Source organism: Panulirus ornatus, chromosome 2, assembly GCF_036320965.1.
Source record: "Panulirus ornatus isolate Po-2019 chromosome 2, ASM3632096v1, whole genome shotgun sequence".
Classification (NCBI taxonomy): domain Eukaryota; kingdom Metazoa; phylum Arthropoda; class Malacostraca; order Decapoda; family Palinuridae; genus Panulirus; species Panulirus ornatus.
In genome coordinates, this window is record NC_092225.1 from 74,458,935 (window position 1) to 74,482,558 (window position 23,624).

General features: G+C 39.6%; 1 protein-coding gene and 1 long non-coding RNA gene across 2 annotated transcripts in view; one reads left to right on the forward strand and one right to left on the reverse strand.

The window, feature by feature from the left end:
* Positions 1-23,624, forward strand: part of LOC139757283 (uncharacterized) — a 357,868-nt gene that overhangs the window by 83,511 nt on the left and 250,733 nt on the right. Inside the window, exon 2 of the long non-coding RNA XR_011714564.1 lies at positions 16,707-16,959. This is a non-coding gene — a long non-coding RNA (uncharacterized lncRNA). The remainder of the gene's footprint in view (positions 1-16,706; positions 16,960-23,624) is intronic.
* The window catches only part of LOC139757279 (uncharacterized), a 791,816-nt gene continuing 775,932 nt past the window's right edge, over positions 7,741-23,624 (reverse strand). The window contains exon 34 of the mRNA XM_071677629.1: positions 7,741-16,990. Coding sequence (XP_071533730.1) covers positions 16,687-16,990 — 304 coding nt within the window. The 3' untranslated portion in view covers positions 7,741-16,686. The remainder of the gene's footprint in view (positions 16,991-23,624) is intronic.

Consider the following 23,624-nt stretch of genomic DNA (forward strand, 5'->3'; position numbering starts at 1 on the left):
TATTTCCACACATCTCTCTTACCCTTATGTTACTCACTCGATCAAACCACCTCACACCACACATTGTCCTCAAACATCTCATTTCCAGCACATCCATCGTCCTGCGCACAACTCTATCCATAGCCCACGCCTCGCAACCATACAACATTGTTGGAACCACTATTCCTTCAAACATACCCATTTTTGCTTTCCGAGATAATGTTCTTGACTTCCACACATTCTTCAAGGCCCCCAGAATTTTCGCCCCCTCCCCCACCCTATGATCCACTTCCGCTTCCATGGTTCCATCCGCTGCCAGATCCACTCCCAGATATCTAAAACACTTCACTTCCTCCAGTTTTTCTCCATTCAAACTCACCTCCCAATTGACTTGACCCTCAACCCTACTGTACCTAATAACCTTGCTCTTATTCACATTTACTCTTAACTTTCTTCTTCCACACACTTTACCAAACTCAGTCACCAGCTTCTGCAGTTTCTCACATGAATCAGCCACCAGCGCTGTATCATCAGCGAACAACAACTGACTCACTTCCCAAGCTCTCTCATCCCCAACAGACTTCATACTTGCCCCTCTTTCCAAAACTCTTGCATTTACCTCCCTATATATATATATATATATATATATATATTTTTTTTTTTTTCATACTATTCGCCATTTCCCGCGATAGCGAGGTAGCGTTAAGAACAGAGGACTGGGCCTTTGAGGGAATATCCTCACCTGGCCCCCTTCTCTGTTCCTTCTTTTGGAAAATTAAAAAAAAACGAGAGGGGAGGATTTCCAGCCCCCCGCTCCCTTCCCTTTTAGTCGCCTTCTACGACACGCAGGGAATACGTGGGAAGTATTCTTTCTCCCCTATCCCCAGGGATAATATATATATATATATATATATATATATGTATATATATATATATATATATATATATATATATATATATATATATATATATATATATATTTTTTTTAATACCTTGTCGCTGTCTCCCACATTTGCGAGGTAGCACAAGGAAACAGACAAAAGAAATGGCCCAACCCCCCCCCATACACATGTATATACATACGTCCACACACGCAAATATACATACCTACACAGCTTTCCATGGTTTACCCCAGACGCTTCACATGCCTTGATTCAATCCACTGACAGCACGTCAACCCCGGTATACCACATCGCTCCAATTCACTCTATTCCTTGCCCTCCTTTCACCCTCCTGCATGTTCAGGCCCCGATCACACAAAATCTTTTTCACTCCATCTTTCCACCTCCAATTTGGTCTCCCTCTTCTCCTTGTTCCTTCCACCTCCGACACATATATCCTCTTGGTCAATCTTTCCTCACTCATCCTCTCCATGTGCCCAAACCACTTCAAAACACCCTCTTCTGCTCTCTACTCAACCACGCTCTTTTTATTTCCACACATCTCTCTTACCCTTACGTTACTCACTCGATCAAACCACCTCACACCACACATTGTCCTCAAACATCTCATTTCCAGCACATCCATCCTCCTGCGCACAACTCTATCCATAGCCCACGCCTCGCAACCATACAACATTGTTGGAACCACTATTCCTTCAAACATACCCATTTTTGCTTTCCGAGATAATGTTCTCGACTTCCACACATTCTTCAAGGCCCCCAGAATTTTCGCCCCCTCCCCCACCCTATGATCCACTTCCGCTTCCATGGTTCCATCCGCTGCCAGATCCACTCCAAGATATCTAAAACACTTCACTTCCTCCAGTTTTTCTCCATTCAAACTCACCTCCCAATTGATTTGACCCTCAACCCTACTGTACCTAATAACCTTGCTCTTATTCACATTTACTCTTAACTTTCTTCTTCCACACACTTTACCAAACTCAGTCACCAGCTTCTGCAGTTTCTCACATGAATCAGCCACCAGCGCTGTATCATCAGCGAACAACAACTGACTCACTTCCCAAGCTCTCTCATCCCCAACAGACTTCATACTTGCCCCTCTTTCCAAAACTCTTGCATTTACCTCCCCAACAACCCCATCCATAAACAAATTAAACAACCATGGAGACATCACACACCCCTGCCGCAAACCTACATTCACTGAGAACCAATCACTTTCCTCTCTTCCTACACGTACACATGCCTTACATCCTCGATAAAAACTTTTCACTGCTTCTAACAACTTTCCACCCACACCATATATTCTTAATACCGTCCACAGAGCATCTTTATCAACTCTATCATATGCCTTCTCCAGATCCATAAATGCTACATACAAATCCATTTGCTTTTCTAAGTATTTCTCACATACATTCTTCAAAGCAAACACCTGATCCACACATCCTCTACCACTTCTGAAACCACACTGCTCTTCCCCAATCTGATGCTCTGTACATGCCTTCACCCTCTCAATCAATACCCTCCCATATAATTTACCAGGAATACTCAACAAACTTATACCTCTGTAATTTGAGCACTCACTCTTATCCCCTTTGCCTTTGTACAATGGCACTATGCACGCATTCCGCCAATCCTCAGGCACCTCACCATGAGTCATACATACATTAAATAACCTTACCAACCAGTCAACAATACAGTCACCCCTTTTTTAATAAATTCCACTGCAATACCATCCAAACCTGCTGCCTTGCCGGCTTTCATCTTCCGCAAAGCTTTCACTACCTCTTCTCTGTTTACCAAATCATTTTCCCTAACCCTCTCACTTTGCACACCACCTCGACCAAAACACCCTATATCTGCCACTCTATCATCAAACACATTCAACAAACCTTCAAAATACTCACTCCATCTCCTTCTCACATCACCACTACTTGTTATCACCTCCCCATTTGCGCCCTTCACTGAAGTTCTTCCCATTTGCTCCCTTGTCTTACGCACTTTGGTAAACAGAGAAGAGGTAGTAAAAGCTTTGCGGAAGATGAAAGCCGGCAAGGCAGCAGGTTTGGATGGTATTGCAGTGGAATTTATTAAAAAAGGGGGTGACTGTATTATTGACTGGTTGGTAAGGTTATTTAATGTATGTATGACTCATGGTGAGGTGCCTGAGGATTGGCGGAATGCGTGCATAGTGCCACTGTACAAAGGCAAAGGGGATAAGAGTGAGTGCTCATATTACAGAGGTATAAGTTTGTTGAGTATTCCTGGTAAATTATATGGGAGGGTATTGATTGAGAGGGTGAAGGCATGTACAGAGCATCAGATTGGGGAAGAGCAGTGTGGTTTCAGAAGTGGTAGAGGATGTGTGGATCAGGTGTTTGCTTTGAAGAATGTATGTGAGAAATACTTAGAAAAGCAAATGGATTTGTATGTAGCATTTATGGATCTGGAGAAGGCATATGATAGAGTTGATAAAGATGCTCTGTGGACGGTATTAAGAATATATGGTGTGGGTGGAAAGTTGTTAGAAGCAGTGAAAAGTTTTTATTGAGGATGTAAGGCATGTGTATGTATAGGAAGAGAGGAAAGTGATTGGTTCTCAGTGAATGTAGGATTGCAGCAGGGGTGTGTGATGTCTCCATGGTTGTTTAATTTGTTTATGGATGGGGTTGTTAGGGAGGTGAATTAAAGAGTTTTGGAAAAGAGGGGCAAGTATGAAGTATGTTGGGGATGAGAGAGCTTGGGAAGTGAGTCAGTTGTTGTTCGCTGATGATACGGCGCTGGGGGCTGATTCATGTGAGAAACTGCAGAAGCTGGTGACTGAGTTTGGTAAAGTGTGTGAAAGAAGAAAGTTAAGAGTAAATGTGAATAAGAGCAAGGTTATTAGGTACAGTAGGGTTGAGGGTCAAGTCAATTGGGAGGTAAGTTTGAATGGAGAAAAACTGGAGGAAGTAAAGTGTTTTAGATATCTGGCAGCGGATGGAACCATGGAAGCGGAAGTGGATCATAGGGTGGGGGAGGGGGCGAAAATCCTGGGAGCCTTGAAGAATGTGTTTAAGTCGAAAACATTATCTCAGAAAGCAAAAATGGGCATGTTTGAAGGAATAGTGGTTCCAACAATGTTGTATGGTTGCGAGGCGTGGGCTATGGATAGAGTTGTGCACAGGAGGATGGATGTGCTGGAAATGAGATGTTTGAGGACAATGTGTGGTGTGAGGTGGTTTGATCGAGTAAGTAACGTAAGGGTAAGAGAGATGTGTGGAAATAAAAAGAGCGTGGTTGAGAGAGCAGAAGAGGGTGTTTTCAAATGGTTTGGGCACATGGAGAAGTGGGAGACCAAATTGGAGGTGGAAAGATGGAGTGAAAAAGATTTTGTGTGATCGGGGCCTGAACATGCAGGAGGGTGAAAGGAGGGCACGGAATAGAGTGAATTGGATTGATGTGGTATACCGGGGTTGACGTGCTGTCAGTGGATTGAATCAGGGTATGTGAAGCGTCTGGGGTAAACCATGGAAAGCTGTGTAGGTATGTATATTTGCGTGTGTGGACATGTATGTATATACATGTGTATGGGGGTGGGTTGGGCCATTTCTTTCGTCTGTTTCCTTGCGCTACCTCGCAAACGCGGGAGACCGACAAAAAAAAAAAGAAAAAAAATATATATATATTATTATCCATTTGCTTTTCTAAGAAAAGCAAATGGATAATAATATATATAATATAATATAATTTTTTTTTTTTTTTTTTATACTTTGTCGCTGTCTCCTGCGTTTGCGAGGTAGCGCAAGGAAACAGACGAAAGAAGTGGCCCAACCCCCCCCCCATACACATGTATATACATACGTCCACACACGCAAATATACATACCTACACAACTTTCCATGGTTTACCCCAGACGCTTCACATGCCTTGATTCAATCCACTGACAGCACGTCAGCCCCGGTATACCACATCGCTCCAATTCACTCTATTCCTTGCCCTCCTTTCACCCTCCTGCATGTTCAGGCCCCGATCACACAAAATCTTTTTCACTCCATCTTTCCACCTCCAATTTGGTCTCCCTCTTCTTCTTGTTCCCTCCACCTCCGACACATATATCCTCTTGGTCAATCTTTCCTCACTCATCCTCTCCATGTGCCCAAACCACTTCAAAACACCCTCTTCTGCTCTCTCAACCACGCTCTTTTTATTTCCACACATCTCTCTTACCCTTACGTTACTCACTCGATCAAACCACCTCACACCACACATTGTCCTCAAACATCTCATTTCCAGCACATCCATCCTCCTGCGCACAACTCTATCCACAGCCCATGCCTCGCAACCATACAACATTGTTGGAACCACTATTCCTTGAAACATACCCATTTTTGCTTTCCGAGATAATGTTCTCGACTTCCACACATTCTTCAAGGTCCCCAGAATTTTCGCCCCCTCCCCCACCCTATGATCCACTTCCGCTTCCATGGTTCCATCCGCTGTCAGATCCACTCCCAGATATCTAAAACACTTCACTTCCTCCAGTTTTTCTCCATTCAAACTCACCTCCCAATTGACTTGACCCTCAACCCTACTGTACCTAATAACCTTGCTCTTATTCACATTTACTCTTAACTTTCTTCTTCCACACACTTTACCAAACTCAGTCACCAGCTTCTGCAGTTTCTCACATGAATCAGCCACCAGCGCTGTATCATTTTTTCATTCATTTCAAGCTAGAAGTTTCAGTTTTCTAAATTGTTTCTTACATTTTTCATACGTATATATATGTATGTGTGTGTGTGTGTATATGTGCGTATGTGTGTGTATGTGTATATGTATATATATATGTATATTATCCCTGGGGATAGGGGTGAAAGAATACTTCCCACGTATTCCTCGCGTGTCGTAGAAAGCGACTAGAGGGGACGGGAGCGGGGGGCCAGAAATCCTCCCCTCCTTGTATTAACTTTCTAAAATGGGATATATATATATATATATATATATATATATATATATATATATATATATATATATATATATATATATATATATATATATATATGCATAGACGGCTGTGATGAAGTTACATTCCTGGTTGCAGTAGTTGGTGTATATTCAACCCAGCTATTCATCCACCCCCTAGGCGTTGGTCGATAAAATTGATACCTGGCTCAGGTATCTGGAAGTGAACTTAGAAGTGAATGGAACCACGGAAGTGGAAGCGAATCACAGGGTGGGGGAGGGGCAAGGTTCTGGGAGATATGAATGTGTGAAAATTGAGAATGTTATTTCAGAGAGCAAAAATCGGTATGCTTGAAGGAATATTTGTTCTAACAATATTATATGGTTGTGAGGCATAGGCTGTAGATAGGGTTGTAAGGCAGAGGGTGGATGTGTTGGTAGTGAAATATTTGAGGACATTATGTGGTGTGAGGTGGTTTGATTAAGTGATGAAAGGAGTGTGGTTGAGAGAGCAGAAGAGAGTGTGTTGAAATGGTTTGGGCATATGGAGAGAATGAGTGAGGAAAGGTTGACAAAATGGATATATGTATCAGAGGTGGAAGGGTGAAGTGAAAAAGATTTTGAGCAATCAAGGCCTGAACATGCAGGAGGTGGAGAGGTATGTAAGGAATTGAGTGAATTGGGTTGACTTGCTGTCAATGGACTGAACCAGGGCATGTGAAAGGTCTGTGGGGCTTGGATATGTAAAGGGAGTTGTGGTTTTGGTGCATTACACATGACAGCTAGAGACTGAGTGTGAATGAATGTGGCCGTTTTTGTCTTTTCCTGGCACTACCTTCCTATTGATTATCTTATTACATATTTTATAGAACTTCTTTTCACATTTCTTCAAACTCTTAGCTATACAGTTCCACTTCCCAGTTTGTTATTGCTGCTTTTCACTAAAACAAATAATGATAATAAACAACCATTAACAGGACATTTCTCTTTTAGTGATGCTGAGATTAGCATCGCTGACCATGATTCACGCACTGGGACACGCCTATTCGAACCCTTCTCTAGTAGATCCATACATTTCTTCTAATAGAATGATGACTGGTAATGTATACTCTATTTTGGGTCTAATATGACCTGCAAGTATTTTCTTAAATGCTTTGTCTGTCTGTTTATATCTCTGATGCCTGTTCCCTCATGGAACTCCCTCAAGGGAATGGCCACAGCAATAGAGTCCCCATAACTAGTGAACTCCATTGCTTTCTTGTCCATCTATGTAAAGGGGATTCCAATTTCATCCAGCAGGATTTGCTACTGTGACTGTTCTCCTGTTGTGTTATTCCACTAACAGGAGGGTAATATGTGGGCCCCCAAGACCCTTCATAAACAGACTCTTGTACTTTTGTCTTTTGCAAGGTCATAATCATAAATAGGCCTCCTTTTGTGGTGCATCATCCTCAACATTTTACTTTCATTTGGGTTGAACTGTACCAACCATGTATCTGATCAGATTTGGAACTTGTTAGTATCTTATTAGTTTATGTCAATGCTGGACATTTTTCATATCTCTTGTCATCTACAAACAAGATCAGGTACGATTAAAGTCTTTCTTGCAAGTCATTCAACACAGATCTGTGGAATATGGCACCTTCCAAATTAGATTAATCATAGAAATCTGTTAGATTTGCCCAATACCTCTTTCCTCTGAACCCATGCTCCTCTAATTTAAGCAGTTTCTTCTTTTAAAGAAATCATCTTTTTGCTTTCTGAACATATAAGTTAGCATTTTACTGACAATGCTAATAAGAAATACTGGACTGTACTTCTGCACATTCTCTCTTCCCCCTTCCACTCCCTTGACAGTGTTGAAGTGAGAGACATTTTTTTTTTTTTTTTTTTTTTTTTTTTTTTTTTTTGTCGCTGTCTCCCGCGTTTGCGAGGTAGCGCAAGGAAACAGATGAAAGAAATGGCCCAACCCACCCCCATACACATGTATATACATACGTACACACACGCAAATATACATACGTACACACACGCAAATATACATACCTACACAGCTTTCCATGGTTTACCCCAGACGCTTCACGGGACGGGAGCGGGGGGCCAGAAATCCTCCCCTCCTTGTATGTTTTAACTTTCTAAAATGGGAAACAGAAGACAGATGCTTACTTATCATATAATTCAGACACAACAAGAATAAATGATATGAAATTGTAAGCAAATCATATCCACTGAAATCTTTATATCCAGTATGTTATGGGCCCATATCCGACTTAACATGGGGAGTGGCGAGCATCATTCAGCAAAACTCGCTGCATAATGTAGTTATAGATGAAACACATATCTGTACTACTGATATGAATGAGAATGTTGATATATTATCCATATTACGATGAAAATGCAACAATATCCTCAACCACATGGGTAAGTGTGGTTGGTATAAAGAATAATAATACTTCCGCTGGTGGTCCTTCTTGTGCTATGTAATCAATCACAGCCTCAAATCTTTCACCGAATGCCAGTTTTACCACAGTGTGACGTCAAGCAAGAACAAAAGATAATGCAGGTATAGTACAGAAGCCAAAATACAAGTGTACTTTAGTGGAACTTGCCATCTGTGGGATGATGCGCCACCTTCACTTCGCACCAAGGAACACTGCTTCCTTCTCAGCTGTAAGCCAGAGTTTTTCCTGAAGTACAGGTCTCCAATACTAAACCAGATAAGCAATGTTTCAGTAACACTGCAGTGAAATTATTGGTATGCTTTCGAAGTTAAAGGTTGGCTGTGTTTTATTACCTTTACCACAAGCATTTTCACTGTAGTGTACAAGTTATGTGGAGAGTAATGTTAATTTACCCATCATTCATCACACACACATACACATTCACTACATACAGTGCTGGGTGCCACCTTCACTTCCCACCAAGGAACACTGCTCCTTCACCAGGTACATGTCTGTTGTTTCCTTTTGCGTGCTGTCTTTTCCTTTTAATTTTACCCCCTCTGATAGCCCTCATTATGTCTGAGAAGCACAAGAGAGATGCAGCTGATGTTGGTGCACTTAGGAGGCATTGAGCTAATCCTGGTGGTTGTTTAACATAATAAATCAGTCTGAGAGGGTGAACCTCCATTGCAAAATGGATGCTAAAAGTCTGTACATAGGCTTGAAGGCTAGTGACAGTAAGGAGTTCATTTATTACTGGCAGGTTCAGGAATACCTTCTGATTTTCTTCAATAAAGTATTTCTCTATATTTTCTGACTTACGAATATTTGAACTTGACTTCTTACATGTATGTATGGTGTCTGCATTAACCATGTCTATTTTATTCTATTTATCAATAACTCATACTTTGAAAGTACTTCTTCGTATTTTTTTTTTAATAAATTTCTTGCTTAACTTTATGTCCTCTTGTTGATCTATTCTTAAATCTTTCAAAGAACTGATAACTTAAATCATATATCTATTTTAAATACCTAAATGTTGTGATCAGGTCTCCCCTTATTCTTCTCTCTTCCAAGTGGGCAAATCTAAAGCCTACAGCCTTTCTCTGTACTTTCCGGTATCACTTTGTTCCCTCCTCAGACATTCTCAATTAACCCTTTGTTCCTCTTCGGGTGTAAGGTAGGTATATCTTTAGATACAGCTTGTAATGACAAGAAAAAAAAAGATGAAAGCAAAAAGTATCATTTGCTTCAATTATTAACCTCTAAATATAAGTTCATGTCCCTACAATGAGTTTGAAAAAATAAATCCCTCACCTAAAATTGTCCTTACATTTCAAATTTTAAGACTACAACAAAGTACTGATAATCATGAAATAATCATGTAGTGTCAAACATATCTCTGAAAAGAGACAATGAAATACCACTTACACCATAAGCTATACTGGAAGAACATTGTGGAATATGCTGATTGTGCCTATGAGTTTCTGAAAAAGCAAACGTATTTAAAAAAGTAAACAAATTTTCAATCTAAACTACTAGTATCATTTTTAAGGGTATTTGCAACATACCATTACATACATACCTGACAACTACAGAATATTCTCAGACCATGCAGTGTTTCTTCAAGTCATTCACACATTTAATTCTGGAACCTGGAGGAAAGAGTCTGAGTCGGGTAAATATTAAGGAATAGCATACTAATAGTGTATACATATTGCCTTAAACATCAAAAGTGCCACAAAAAGAAAATTCTTAAATGATGTCTCAATGTTTTACAAAGTTTTTTTATTATGATGAAGTAAATAAAATATTAAGAGTCAACTTTAAGAATAAGGTTATAATATAGAATTTTATGGATAAAGGTAGGTACAGTGCAGCTGTAGAGAACAGTGTGCTGTGCATACCATACAACCAACAAACATTAGGAACTCTAAAGGCAAATCCATAGAAAAGATACTTTTTTGCTTTCTGATGGTATCGATTCTTCGTGTCCTAAACAGAATTGTACCATGTAAAGTATTTTCACTTTTTCATTCGACAGAAGTGACATTTTGATAGTCATCATAACTATTCTCCTGCCTTTGTAACCGGCATCTACACCATCACTTCACTAAAACCATCACCTGCACCATTGATACTTAAAGTGGAGCTGGGATATAGCACAAGAAAGGTACAAAAAAGTTTTTGCTGTATCAAATCGCACTATACTGTGATATCCATTTCCATGCGAATAAGGAGTTAGGGACCATGAGCCAAAGAACAGAAAATTTACTCGTAACATTACAAAAATGATGGAAATAAAGTATCAAATAATACTCAAAGTCTTACCCAAACAATTAGAATAATAAACAAGACATATAGAGAAGACAGACAGGTATCTACATGCTAGTTACATCCACATTTTGTTGGGACTCTGGGATAGGCTAGGCAAGGTTTTTTTTCTATATTCTTTCTGAATATGTAGATAATTATTTGTTAATGCATTAGGTAAGAACCTATTGAAGAGAATACAAATTTTTTTTTCATAAACTGCAATATATCGTTCACCAAAAAAAGATGAAGTATTTAAGTGAAATATGGTCACAGTCACCTCACCCACTTGAATTGTAAATGCTCTATTGTATCTATATATATTTTTGATGCCCATTTCCTTCAGGAACCACCATCAGGGGAAGGCTATGGCGAAAGAGTCTGATGCCTATTCCCTCGAGGATCCACCATCAAGGGAAGGCTATGGCTAAAGAGTCTCCACATATTCCTATCCTTACATGCTTCCCTCGCATACACCATTCCAAGTATTCTTCCCCAATTTCTCTCCTTCCAGTACTCCCACTCTATCTTTCCATGTCATACATGGTTTTTCTGTCACACCAACCCTTTACTCATAGTATCATACAATCTATGTGTAAACTCCCCTTCTTGCATTCTTTCCACTTACCCAAAACACCTCAAAGTACACATTTCACCCTCTCCACACCTCCATAATTCTGTTACTTTTCATTTCCTGCCACACCACATTTCTTATACACTCCTTCATTTTTTCAATTCATCTAGTCATACCACATGCTTCTCTCAAATTATTCATTTCTACAGTCTGGATTCTTGACCTTTGTGACTCATCCCACATCTATGTTTCACCTGTAGAAGTCAGGGTTGGGAGGACTATGCTTTCCCGTAATCCTTTCTTCACTTCCATACTTACACTTCAACCCTTCATTATTCTATTAAAGGACCCAATGACTCTTCTACCATGTACTCCATGCTGTCTCCTTCCATATCACCAAACTTACCCAAGGTAGATGCAAAATACTTAAATTGTGTCGCCTCTTCCAGACTTTCTCCCCCCATATCTATAACGCAAGTGTAGTACACTTTCTTCTCCCACTGTATAGGGCTTTGCAAAATCTATACTTTCACTTTGTTTCCTTTCAAACACCATTACGTTACTTTTGCTCACATTTACCTTTAATAGTCGATGCTTGTACACATCATAAAACACACTTACAACCTCATACAACTCCTCTCCAATCTCAGCAAACAATACAGTATCATCCATAAAAAGGCTTGTCATTATCACTCCATCCACATGTATCTTCAACAGCCAGTTACATTATACAGCCCTGCATCGACTCTATCACACTTTCTCCTCTGAACTTCAATGAGTCAGTTGTTATCCCATCCCTCCAAGTGCCTTTTGTACCGTCAACCTCATTATCACCCTTTTTACCATCCTTCTTCCAATAGGCACACTGCACTTGTATCCTTTTCCTTCCATTCTCCATGCCCATGAATGTAAGAACTGCTGCCCCACTTTCATCATATTCTTCAAAATACTCTTTCCAACCTTCTTTTCACTTCCTACATTTGATTCAGCAACTTTCTCTTCTTCCACTTTCTAACTTTTCACATATTTATTTACATTGTTAATTCCACTCTCCTTTCTCACTTCTCTACAAATTCTTATTTTCCCAATACTTTTCATACAATTTTCTTCCAAAATCTTCATCTACTCATTCTTTGCTTTCCTCTGTTAGCCTCTTAACATTCTACTTACACATCTTATATTCTTCCCTTCTCCTTTGACTTAAATTGGTACATTCCTTTTGAACACACTACCATATGCCTTTCTTGTTTTCTTCTATAGGATTTCTCGTCTCATGCATCCACCATGTATTTCCACTTTTATTACTGTATATCATAACCTTGTATGCAACTACTAATTCTGTAACTTTTAAGTCTTTCTCAAAACATTTTAAACACCTCATTCATACATGACTGTACACCTACATTTCCTACACTTTCATCTCAACTTTCTGTCACCTTTCTGATTCATCTTCTCCCTTGCCAACACTTTTACCTCTCCCTTTCTGATTCATCTTCTCCCTTGCCAACACTTTTACCTCTCCATTCTTCTTTATGCCATACCTCCTCTTCTCCCAGATCCTCACCTTCACAGGAACTGTAAAATGATCAAGATCTCCAAAGAATCCTCTAACAACTTGTGCATCCAGTTACGCCCTGGCATAAATGGTAGATTCCAGTCCACTTAGCCTTTAGTGCTCTACTGCACCACCCATATTTCCATTATTTTTATGTAACTAAATTATGGTTCATGAACCTACTGAAGAGAACTGTATAGAAAAAGGTATAAAGAATATAATTTACTATACCATTCACCAGTAAGATGTACATTTTGAACTATGAGAAAGTCACTTGGTTCCCTGAACTGGAAACTTTCTAAACTGTGCACCGCTGTACTGCCCATATTTCTGTTACAATATTTTTCTTAATAATGTACTCTAATTCATTTTTAGAGTATGAATTAGTCATGAACCTGCTTTATAGATTTGTGTAAAAAAGTATACAAAAATTAGAAATTACTGTATCATTCAGAAGGAGACAGGCAAATGTTATGAACACAAGCAATGGGGCTCCAGGTGCATGGTAAGTTTTCCTATATTTTTTCCTTTATATGTAAATAACCATAGGCTCATTCAGTAGGCAAGAACACACTGAAGAGAACAATTAAAAATATATATATGAAGAATACAATTTACATTCTCATTCACCATGTTAGATGCATGTTTTGTACCATGAGATGACCACTCACCGCCTTGAACTAGAAACATTCTGAACCGTAATACTCCTGTGCTGTTCCTATTTCTGTTATGATATTTTTTTAATACTGTACTCTTATGTAATTAATTTTTAATGTATGAATTAAGAACTTGCTGAAGGGAACAACACTAAAGATATGAAAAATATACTTCACCACATCACAGGGAGTTAGACTACCCACAAATACATGAAACACTTCACAAAATTTTATGTAACCTGTAAATGTAATATGCAGTACTGTACCAAACAATACCCAAAACATCACTCAAATGATGAAAATAATCTACAATACAGTATACGCAGAAACTATTACATCTACTACATCTGCCCCCTAATCTTGAGCAGCCTTATCAACCAACTGAGACTGCCATTAATGCTGCGTGGCTTCCAACCATAATGTCGCACCTCATATCATTTGACTTATACTGCAAGGCTTCCAACTCTAATATCACACCTCATCGTTAGGCTGATTTTTTTTTAGTGACCTACAAGGCACGGACAAATAGTATGCCCCAAACATGGCTGTCTCAGGTGAAAGAAAAAAATTAAAAAGAAACTAAAAATTAATTGGGGTTCTGTGTCTGTAGACCTGACTTAAAGTAAGAAAGGTATATGAAGAGGAAAACACAAAGGAAGGAAGAGAACAGTCAGTCCTATTGTGGACTGTATCCATTCCAAATGTTGTGGGAAGCAGCAGTCAAACACGTTCCATGTATCCAAACCTCATGGGAAGGGACACATGCAAACAGTTCATGAGAATGGTGGCCAGAATAATACCTATAGAACAGAAAGAGAGAGCAGCAACATCATGGCATATGAAAGAAAAGGTTGAAGAGAAGTAATGCCAAGAGAATTAATGAGGCAAGGCTTTTTGATTCCACTTTAATTAATAGAGAGGTGGAGTGTAACCCCCTGTGGATGTGCAAGAGGTTTTCCTTTTTCATGCTTCTTATAACTTTTATTTATTTGCATGTCACTTGAGACATATGTCCATGCATTTAATGTATTCATTGCTGGTTTTCTTTCCAGAAAAATGTAATCATTATTTGTTCTGAAATGTATGTTTGTCATGTACATACCATTTATTTTATCCTTTTTATTTTTTGTCATGTTAAATTATTCTAAAAAAATAATAAAGCCAACATATTTCTTTATAACCTGCCAATAAAATGATATTTTACCAAAACTTGCTGTTGCATCCTTGCAGACTGTTGGCCATGAAATAGCATTCTCTGATCACTGGGTGATGCAGTCTTAGCCAGGCTTAAATCCTGGAGCCTTTGCCTCGGCCTTTATCTGGTATTTCTATCTTTGGCATTTGTTTCCAATAAAGGGTGGTGTTGTTACAGTTCCACAAATGATGTGGTGTGTAACCTTTCTCTATAATTTTCTGGAGTCCCACTTTTGTGAGCTCTGTGGCCTCTACATCAGCTCCTGAAGCCTCACCAAATAAAATCAAGGCGCCAGCCCTGGTTAGTGGTGGGTAGACTGACATTTGCAGTATTGGTACCTCACAGGACATGGCCAGCTGGGACTATGAGGTACCTTGATAAAATATAAAGAAAAAAAAAAAAAAATGGGAGTAATTTTAGTGTTCATGCTATATTAAGATTATAATATCAGATTGTGCTATATTCCAACACTAATGTACCAGATTATTTGAGCTGATATTTTCTTAACTAAAAACAGAGGCAGTTGAAAGATGAATAAATAACTTTTGTATCTTTTGTTAACACTTCCCACAACCTTAGGCACACACTACTAGTGTATATAATATGACTGCCTTCAGCTGTCCTTGTCTGTCACATTATGGGGAATTCTAAGTGGTACAAAAATTAATGTGGCATTGCAAGGAAATTACTTTTTTTTCTATCCTGGCAGATAACAGTATATCAAAGTATTCAGAGGCCATCAATATAAACAGTGATAAAATGTATGGACTTCTCATTAATCATCTAAAGTCCCAGTTTATGCCTGACAAGAAAGATTGTGTTGTCTGGTGAGAACATTTGTATCAATTTTGGTTTTATAACATTTAATATTATAGCACTTATTTTAAAGCCAAAGAATAATGGTAATGGACTCAGATACTGTCCAAATTTTAGAAGAGGTTATAATTTATCATTCATCTATCATGACCAACTGTGCCATATTGTAAGATCATCACCATAATACTGTAGCAGAAACAAGCATTTCTTCAGTTATTGAATCACTCTCTAGTTAAAAAATCATGGAATAATATTACTACATTACACACCAAACATCACAAAAGCAGATATTTACTCTATATTATGATGATCTAATAATTACACTCCCAAAACCTGAACAAACATGGGCATCATATACAATAAAAAAAATACCATACTTTAAACATGTCATTGTAGAGATGCTGTTTACATATTGTATCTGCTCTTTGTTCATTCATCCAGTCATTTTCCTAAAGTAAGAAATGACACTTAAACCCTCAACAAGATAGCTGGAGAGTGTCATGGTTGACTCGGTTTTGATATAATTTTTCAAAGCCTTTATTACTTCAACTGGAAACCAACATTTTTTTCATTCCAATGAACAAATTTTTCCACTAAGTGGTCTTAGTCATCAACTAGCAAATGGTCATTTACTGAACACAATCCCAAACATTTTCAAAGACTCGCAGTGCTCTTATACTCAAAAATAATATTTCACTATAGCATAAGACAAGGATAAAATGTATTGCAGGCCTGCTGCTTGCATAAGTTATGCTGTTAAGTAAAAGAATGTGAAAGAAATATCTACAAAAAATGTATGATGGTTAAATGACTACTTTGAGCAGAGGCTTAATCCATGCCTTTAATATTCAAAAAGCATAATGTAACTTGGAAAAAATGTTCCACTGTTCAAATTTTGCATATTCTTTTATTTGCTGATAACCTGGAGCAAAAATGAAATGTGATAGGTCTGACGGCACTTTTATGTAATCACATTGTCTGAGGAGGTACAAGAATGTTTCTTTCTTTTATCTCCCCTGATGATGTGATTACATGAAAAAGCACTTAGACTTATCATGTTTCATTTTTCCTCGTGGTTATCAGCAAATAATAGATCACGTGCATCACTGTGACCTATTGCAATTCAGTTTTATGTATAAAGAAAACTTGCCACTACTATTCTTTCATTTTCACACAACAGAAGACACTCTGAAAGTCTTAACACTTGTTAGTGAAGAAATATCAGAAACATAGTACAAAACACATGTTTCAAACACTAATTCTTCCTGTGTTATTCTTCCTTAATTTTTCACAAAAATCTCAATGATTTTTTTACATATTTTCTTTTACAGAAAGAAGAGAACTTAGCAGGTTCTGATACTCATCTTCAGTCATCTCTTGCTCTTGTGTCCCCACATGGCGTCTCCGTCGATAATGGGCCTGGTTAGTGGCCTCAATACATAACACAACAAAGGAGTTGTGGCAACTGAGCCGTTCTTGTGCAAGAAGACGGTTCTTCAATAGTGAAGATGCCAAACCTACCACCTCCCGAGATCTGCTGTTCCAGGCATCGCAATATGAGGATAAAGCTCGCTCCCCCAACAGGTCAGACCCATGCCACACATATTTTTGTGGCCTGTAAGGAAAATATATGTAGTATCTAGTATGTGAAACTGGCAAATAATAATAAATACAGTGTACTCATGTGATTTTTCATGAATCTTCTGTATTTCTTTAGGGTTCCCTAAAGTAGTATCTTTTTAGCATTTCTCTGTTACACACTCCATTATTAGTTTCAGGTCTCTCATATGCACTATCTTCAACATCTATCAAATCCATTCTTCTATTACACTGGTCAACAAAGTTTTTAATTTTCTGTCCCATTAAGTAAAATAGGTGGACCTTAAAGTACTTTTTATGCTGAATTCAAATCTGTTTTTAAAAGTTTTCTATTTGGCATAATTTTTAAGTGACAGAGCAATTAAAATTTACAATAAGTGTATATCACTCATTCATAAATAAGGTTTTTTTTTTTTTATCCTATTCGCCATTTCCCGCAATAGCGAGGTAGCATTAAGAACAGAGGACTGAGCCTTTGAGGGAATATCCTCACCTGGCCCCCTTCTCTGTTCCTTCTTTTGGAAAATTAAAAAAAAAAAGTGAGAGGGGAGGATTTCCAGCCCCCCGCTCCCTTCCCTTTTAGTCGCCTTCTACAACACGAAGGGAATACGCGGGAAGAATTCTTTCTCCCCTATCCCCAGGGATAATATATATATATATATATATATATATATATATATATATATATATATATATATATTTTTTTTTTGCTTTGTCGCTGAATCCCGCGTTTGTGAGGTAGCTCAAGGAAACAGATGAAAGAAATGGCCCAACCCACCCCCATACACATGTATATACATATGTCCACACACGCAAATATACATACCTACACAGCTTTCCATGGTTTACCCCAGACGCTTCACATGCCCTGATTCAATCCACTGACAGCACGTCAACCCCGGTATACCACATCGATCCAATTCACTCTATCCCTTGCCCTCCTTTCACCCTCCTGCATGTTCAGGCCCCAATCACACAAAATCTTTTTCACTCCATCTTTCCACCTCCAATTTGGTCTCCCACTTCTCCTCGTTCCCTCCACCTCCGACACATATATCCTCTTGGTCAATTTTTCCTCACTCATTCTCTCCATGTGCCCAAACCATTTCAAAACACCCTCTTCTGCTCTCTTAACCATGCTCTTTTTATTTCCACACATCTCTCTTACCCTTACGTTACTTACTCGATCAAACCACCTCACACCACACATTGTCCTCAAACATCTCATTTCCAGCACATCCATCCTCCTGTGCACAACTCTATCCATAGCCCACGCCTTGCAACCATACAACATTGTTGGAACCACTATTCCTTCAAACATACCCATTTTTGCTTTCCGAGATAATGTTCTCGACTTCCACACATTCTTCAAGGCTCCCAGGATTTTCGCCCCCTCCCCCACCCTATGATCCACTTCCGCTTCCACAGTTCCATCCGCTGCCAGATCCACTCCCAGATATCTAAAACACTTTACTTCCTCCAGTTTTGCTCCATTCAAACTTACCTCCCAATTGACTTGACCCTCAACCCTACTGTACCTAATAACCTTGCTCTTATTCACATTTACTCTTAACTTTCTTCTTTCACACACTTTACCAAACTCAGTCACCAGCTTCTGCAGTTTCTCACATGAATCAGCCACCAGCGCTGTATCATCAGCGAACAACAACTGACTCACTTCCCAAGCTCTCTCATCCCCAACAGACTTCATACTTGCCCCTCTTTCAAAAACTCTTGCATTCACCTCCCTAACAACCCCATCCATAAACAAATTAAACAACCATGGAGACATCACACACCCCTGCCGCAAACCTACATTCACTGAGAACCAATCACTTTCCTCTCTTCCTACACGTACACATGCCTTACAACCTCGATAAAAACTTTTCACTGCTTCTAACAACTTGCCTCCCACACCATATATTCTTAATACCTTCCACAGAGCATCTCTATCCACTCTATCATATGCCTTCTCCAGATCCATAAATGCTACATACAAATCCATTTGCTTTTCTAAGTATTTCTCATACATTCTTCAAAGCAAAAACCTGATCCACACATCCTCTACCACTTCTGAAACCACACTGCTCTTCCCCAATCTGATGCTCTGTACATGCCTTCACCCTCTCAATCAATACCCTCCCATATAATTTACCAGGAATACTCAACAAACTTATACCTCTGTAATTTGAGCACTCACTCTTATCCCCTTTGCCTTTGTACAATGGCACTATGCACGCATTCCGCCAATCCTCAGGCACCTCACCATGAGTCACACATACATTAAATAACCTTACCAACCAGTCAATAATACAGTCACCCCCTTTTTTAATAAATTCCACTGCAATACCATCCAAACCTGCTGCCTTGCCGGCTTTCATCTTCCACAAAGCTTTTACTACCTCTTCTCTGTTTATCAAATCATTTTCCCTAACCCTCTCACTTTGCACACCACCTTGACCAAAACACCCTATATCTGCCACTCTATCATCAAACACATTCAACAAACCTTCAAAATACTCACTCCATCTCCTTCTCACATCACCACTACTTGTTATCACCTCTCCATTTGCGACCTTCACTGAGGTTCCCATTTGCTCCCTTGTCTTACACACTTTGTTTACCTCCTTCCAGAACATCTTTTTATTCTCCCTAAAATTTAATGATACTCTCTCACCCCAACTCTCATTTGCCCTCTTTTTCACCTCTTGCACCTTTCTCTTGACCTCCTGTCTCTTTCTTTTATACATATCCCACTCAGTTGCATTTTTTCCCTGCAAAAATCGTCCAAATGCCTCTCTCTTCTCTTTCACTAATAATCTTACTTCTTCATCCCACCACTCACTACCCTTTCTAATCAACCCACCTCCCACTCTTCTCATGCCACAAGCATCTTTTGCGCAATCCATCACTGATTCCCTAAATACATCCCATTCCTCCCCCACTCCCCTTACTTCCATTGTTCTCACCTTTTTCCATTCTGTACTCAGTCTCTCCTGGTACTTCCTCACACAAGTCTCCTTCCCAAGCTCACTTACTCTCACCACCCTCTTCACCCCAACATTCACTCTTCTTTTCTGAAAACCCATACAAATCTTCACCTTAGCCTCCACAAGATAATGATCAGACATCCCTCCAGTTGCACCTCTCAGCACATTAACATCCAAAAGTCTCTCTTTCGTGCGCCTGTCAATTAACACGTAATCCAATAACGCTCTCTGGCCATCTCTCCTACTTACATACGTATACTTATGTATATCTCGCTTTTTAAACAAGGTATTCCCAATCACCAGTCCTTTTTCAGCACATAAATCTACAAGCTCTTCACCATTTCCATTTACAACACTGAACACCCCATGTATACCAATTATTCCTTCAACTGCCACATTACTCACCTTTGCATTCAAATCACCCATCACTATAACCTGGTCTCGTGCATCAAAACCACTAACACACTCATTCAGCTGCTCCCAAAACACTTGCCTCTCATGATCTTTCTTCTCATGCCCAGGTGCATATGCACCAATAATCACCCATCTCTCTCCATCAACTTCCAGTTTTACCCATATTAATCGAGAATTTACTTTCTTACATTCTATCATATACTCCCATAACTCCTGTTTCAGGAGTACTGCTACTCCTTCCCTTGCTCTTTTCCTCTCACTAACCCCTGACTTTACTCCCAAGACATTCCCAAACCACTCTTCCCCTTTACCCTTAAGCTTCGTTTCACTAAGAGCCAAAACATCCAGGTTCCTTTCCTCAAACATACTACCTCTCTCTCCTTTTTTCACATCTTGGTTACATCCACACACATTTAGACACCCCAGTCTGAGCCTTCGAGGAGGATGAGCACTCCCGGCGTGACTCCTTCTGTTTCCCATTTTAGAAAGTTAAAAAATACAAGGAGGGGAGGATTTCTGGCCCCCGCTCCCGTCCCCTCTAGTCGCCTTCTACGACACGCGAGGAATGCGTGGGAAGTATTCTTTCACACCTATCCCCAGGGATAATTATATATATATATATATATATATATATATATATATATATACAGGGGTTGACGTGCTGTCAGTGGATTGAAGCAAGGCATGTGAAGCGTCTGGGGTAAACCATGGAAAGCTGTGTAGGTATGTATATTTGCGTGTGTGGACGTGTGTATGTACATGTGTATGGGGGGGGGGGTTGGGCCATTTCTTTCGTCTGTTTCCTTGCGCTACCTCGCAAACGCGGGAGACAGCGACAAAGTATAAAAAAAAAAAAAAAAAAAAAAAAAAAAAAAAAATATATATATATATATATATATATATATATATCCCTGGGGATAGGGGATTAAGAGTACATCCCACGTATTCCCTGCGTGTCGTAGAAGGCGACTAAAAGGGGAGGGAGCGGGGGGCTGGAAATCCTCCCCTCTCTCTTTTTTTTTTTTTTTTTAATTTTCCAAAAGAAGGAACAGAGGGGGCCAGGTGAGGATATTCCAAAAAAGGCCCAGTCCTCTGTTCTTAACGCTACCTCGCTATCGCGGGAAATGGCGAATAGTATGAAAAAAAATATATATATATATATATATATATATATATATATATATATATATATATATATTTTTTTTTTTTTTTTTTTTTTTTATACTTTGTCGCTGTCTCCCGCGTTTGCGAGGTAGCGCAAGGAAACAGACGAAAGAAATGGCCCAACCCCCCCCCCCCATACACATGTACATACACACGTCCAGACACGCAAATATACATACCTACACAGCTTTCCATGGTTTACCCCAGACGCTTCACATGCCTTGCTTCAATCCACTGACAGCACGTCAACCCCTGTATACCACATGACTCCAATTCACTCTATTTCTTGCCCTCCTTTCACCCTCCTGCATGTTCAGGCCCCGATCACACAAAATCTTTTTCACTCCATCTTTCCACCTCCAATTTGGTCTCCCTCTTCTCCTCGTTCCCTCCACCTCCGACACATATATCCTCTTGGTCAATCTCTCCTCACTCATTCTCTCCATGTGCCCAAACCATTTCAAAACACCCTCTTCTGCTCTCTCGACCACGCTCTTTTTATTTCCACACATCTCTCTTACCCTTACGTTACTTACTCGATCAAACCACCTCACACCACACATTGTCCTCAAACATCTCATTTCCAGCACATCCATCCTCCTGCGCACATCTCTATCCATAGCCCACGCCTCGCAACCATACAGCATTGTTGGAACCACTATTCCCTCAAACATACCCATTTTTGCTTTCCGAGATAATGTTCTCGACTTCCACACATTTTTCAAGGCTCCCAAAATTTTCGCCCCCTCCCCCACCCTATGATCCACTTCCGCTTCCATGGTTCCATCCGCTGACAGATCCACTCCCAGATATCTAAAACACTTCACTTCCTCCAGTTTTTCTCCATTCAAACTCACCTCCCAATTGACTTGACCCTCACCCCTACTGTACCTAATAACCTTGCTCTTATTCACATTTACTCTCAACTTTCTTCTTCCACACACTTTACCAAACTCAGTCACCAGCTTCTGCAGTTTCTCACATGAATCAGCCACCAGCGCTGTATCATCAGCGAACAACAATTGACTCACTTCCCAAGCTCTCTCATCCCCAACAGACTTCATACTTGCCCCTCTTTCCAGGACTCTTGCATTTACCTCCTTTACAACCCCATCCATAAACAAATTAAACAACCATGGAGACATCACACACCCCTGCCGCAAACCTACATTCACTGAGAACCAATCACTTTCCTCTCTTCCTACACGTACACATGACTTATATATATATATATACATGGAACAATGGAACAATATATATGGAACAATATATATATATATATATATATATATATATATATATATATATATATATATATATATATATATATATACATGGAACAATGGAAGTAAGGGGAGTGGGGGAGGAATGGGATGTATTTAGGGAATCAGTGATGGATTGCGCAAAAGATGCTTGTGGCATGAGAAGAGTGGGAGGTGGGCTGTTTAGAAAGGGTAGTGAGTGGTGGGATGAAGAAGTAAGAGTATTAGTGAAAGAGAAGAGAAAGGCATTTGGACGATTTTTGCAGGGAAAAAATGCAATTGAGTGGGAGAAGTATAAAAGAAAGAGACAGGAGGTCAAGAGAAAGGTGCAAGAGGTGAAAAAAAGGGCAAATGAGAGTTGGGGTGAGAGACTATCAGTAAATTTTAGGGAGAATAAAAAGATGTTCTGGAAGGAGGTAAATAGGGTGCGTAAGACAAGGGAGCAAATGGGAACTTCAGTGAAGGGCGTAAATGGGGAGGTGATAACAAGTAGCGGTGATGTGAGAAGGAGATGGAATGAGTATTTTGAAGGTTTGTTGAATGTGTCTGATGACAGAGTGGCAGATATAGGGTGTTTTGGTCGAGGTGGTGTGCAAAGTGAGAGGGTTAGGGAAAATGATTTGGTAAACAGAGAAGAGGTAGTAAAAGCTTTGCGGAAGATGAAAGCCGGCAAGGCAGCAGGTTTGGATGGTATTGCAGTGGAATTTATTAAAAAAGGGGGTGACTGTATTGTTGACTGGTTGGTAAGGTTATTTAATGTATGTATGACTCATGGTGAGGTGCCTGAGGATTGGCGGAATGCGTGCATAGTGCCATTGTA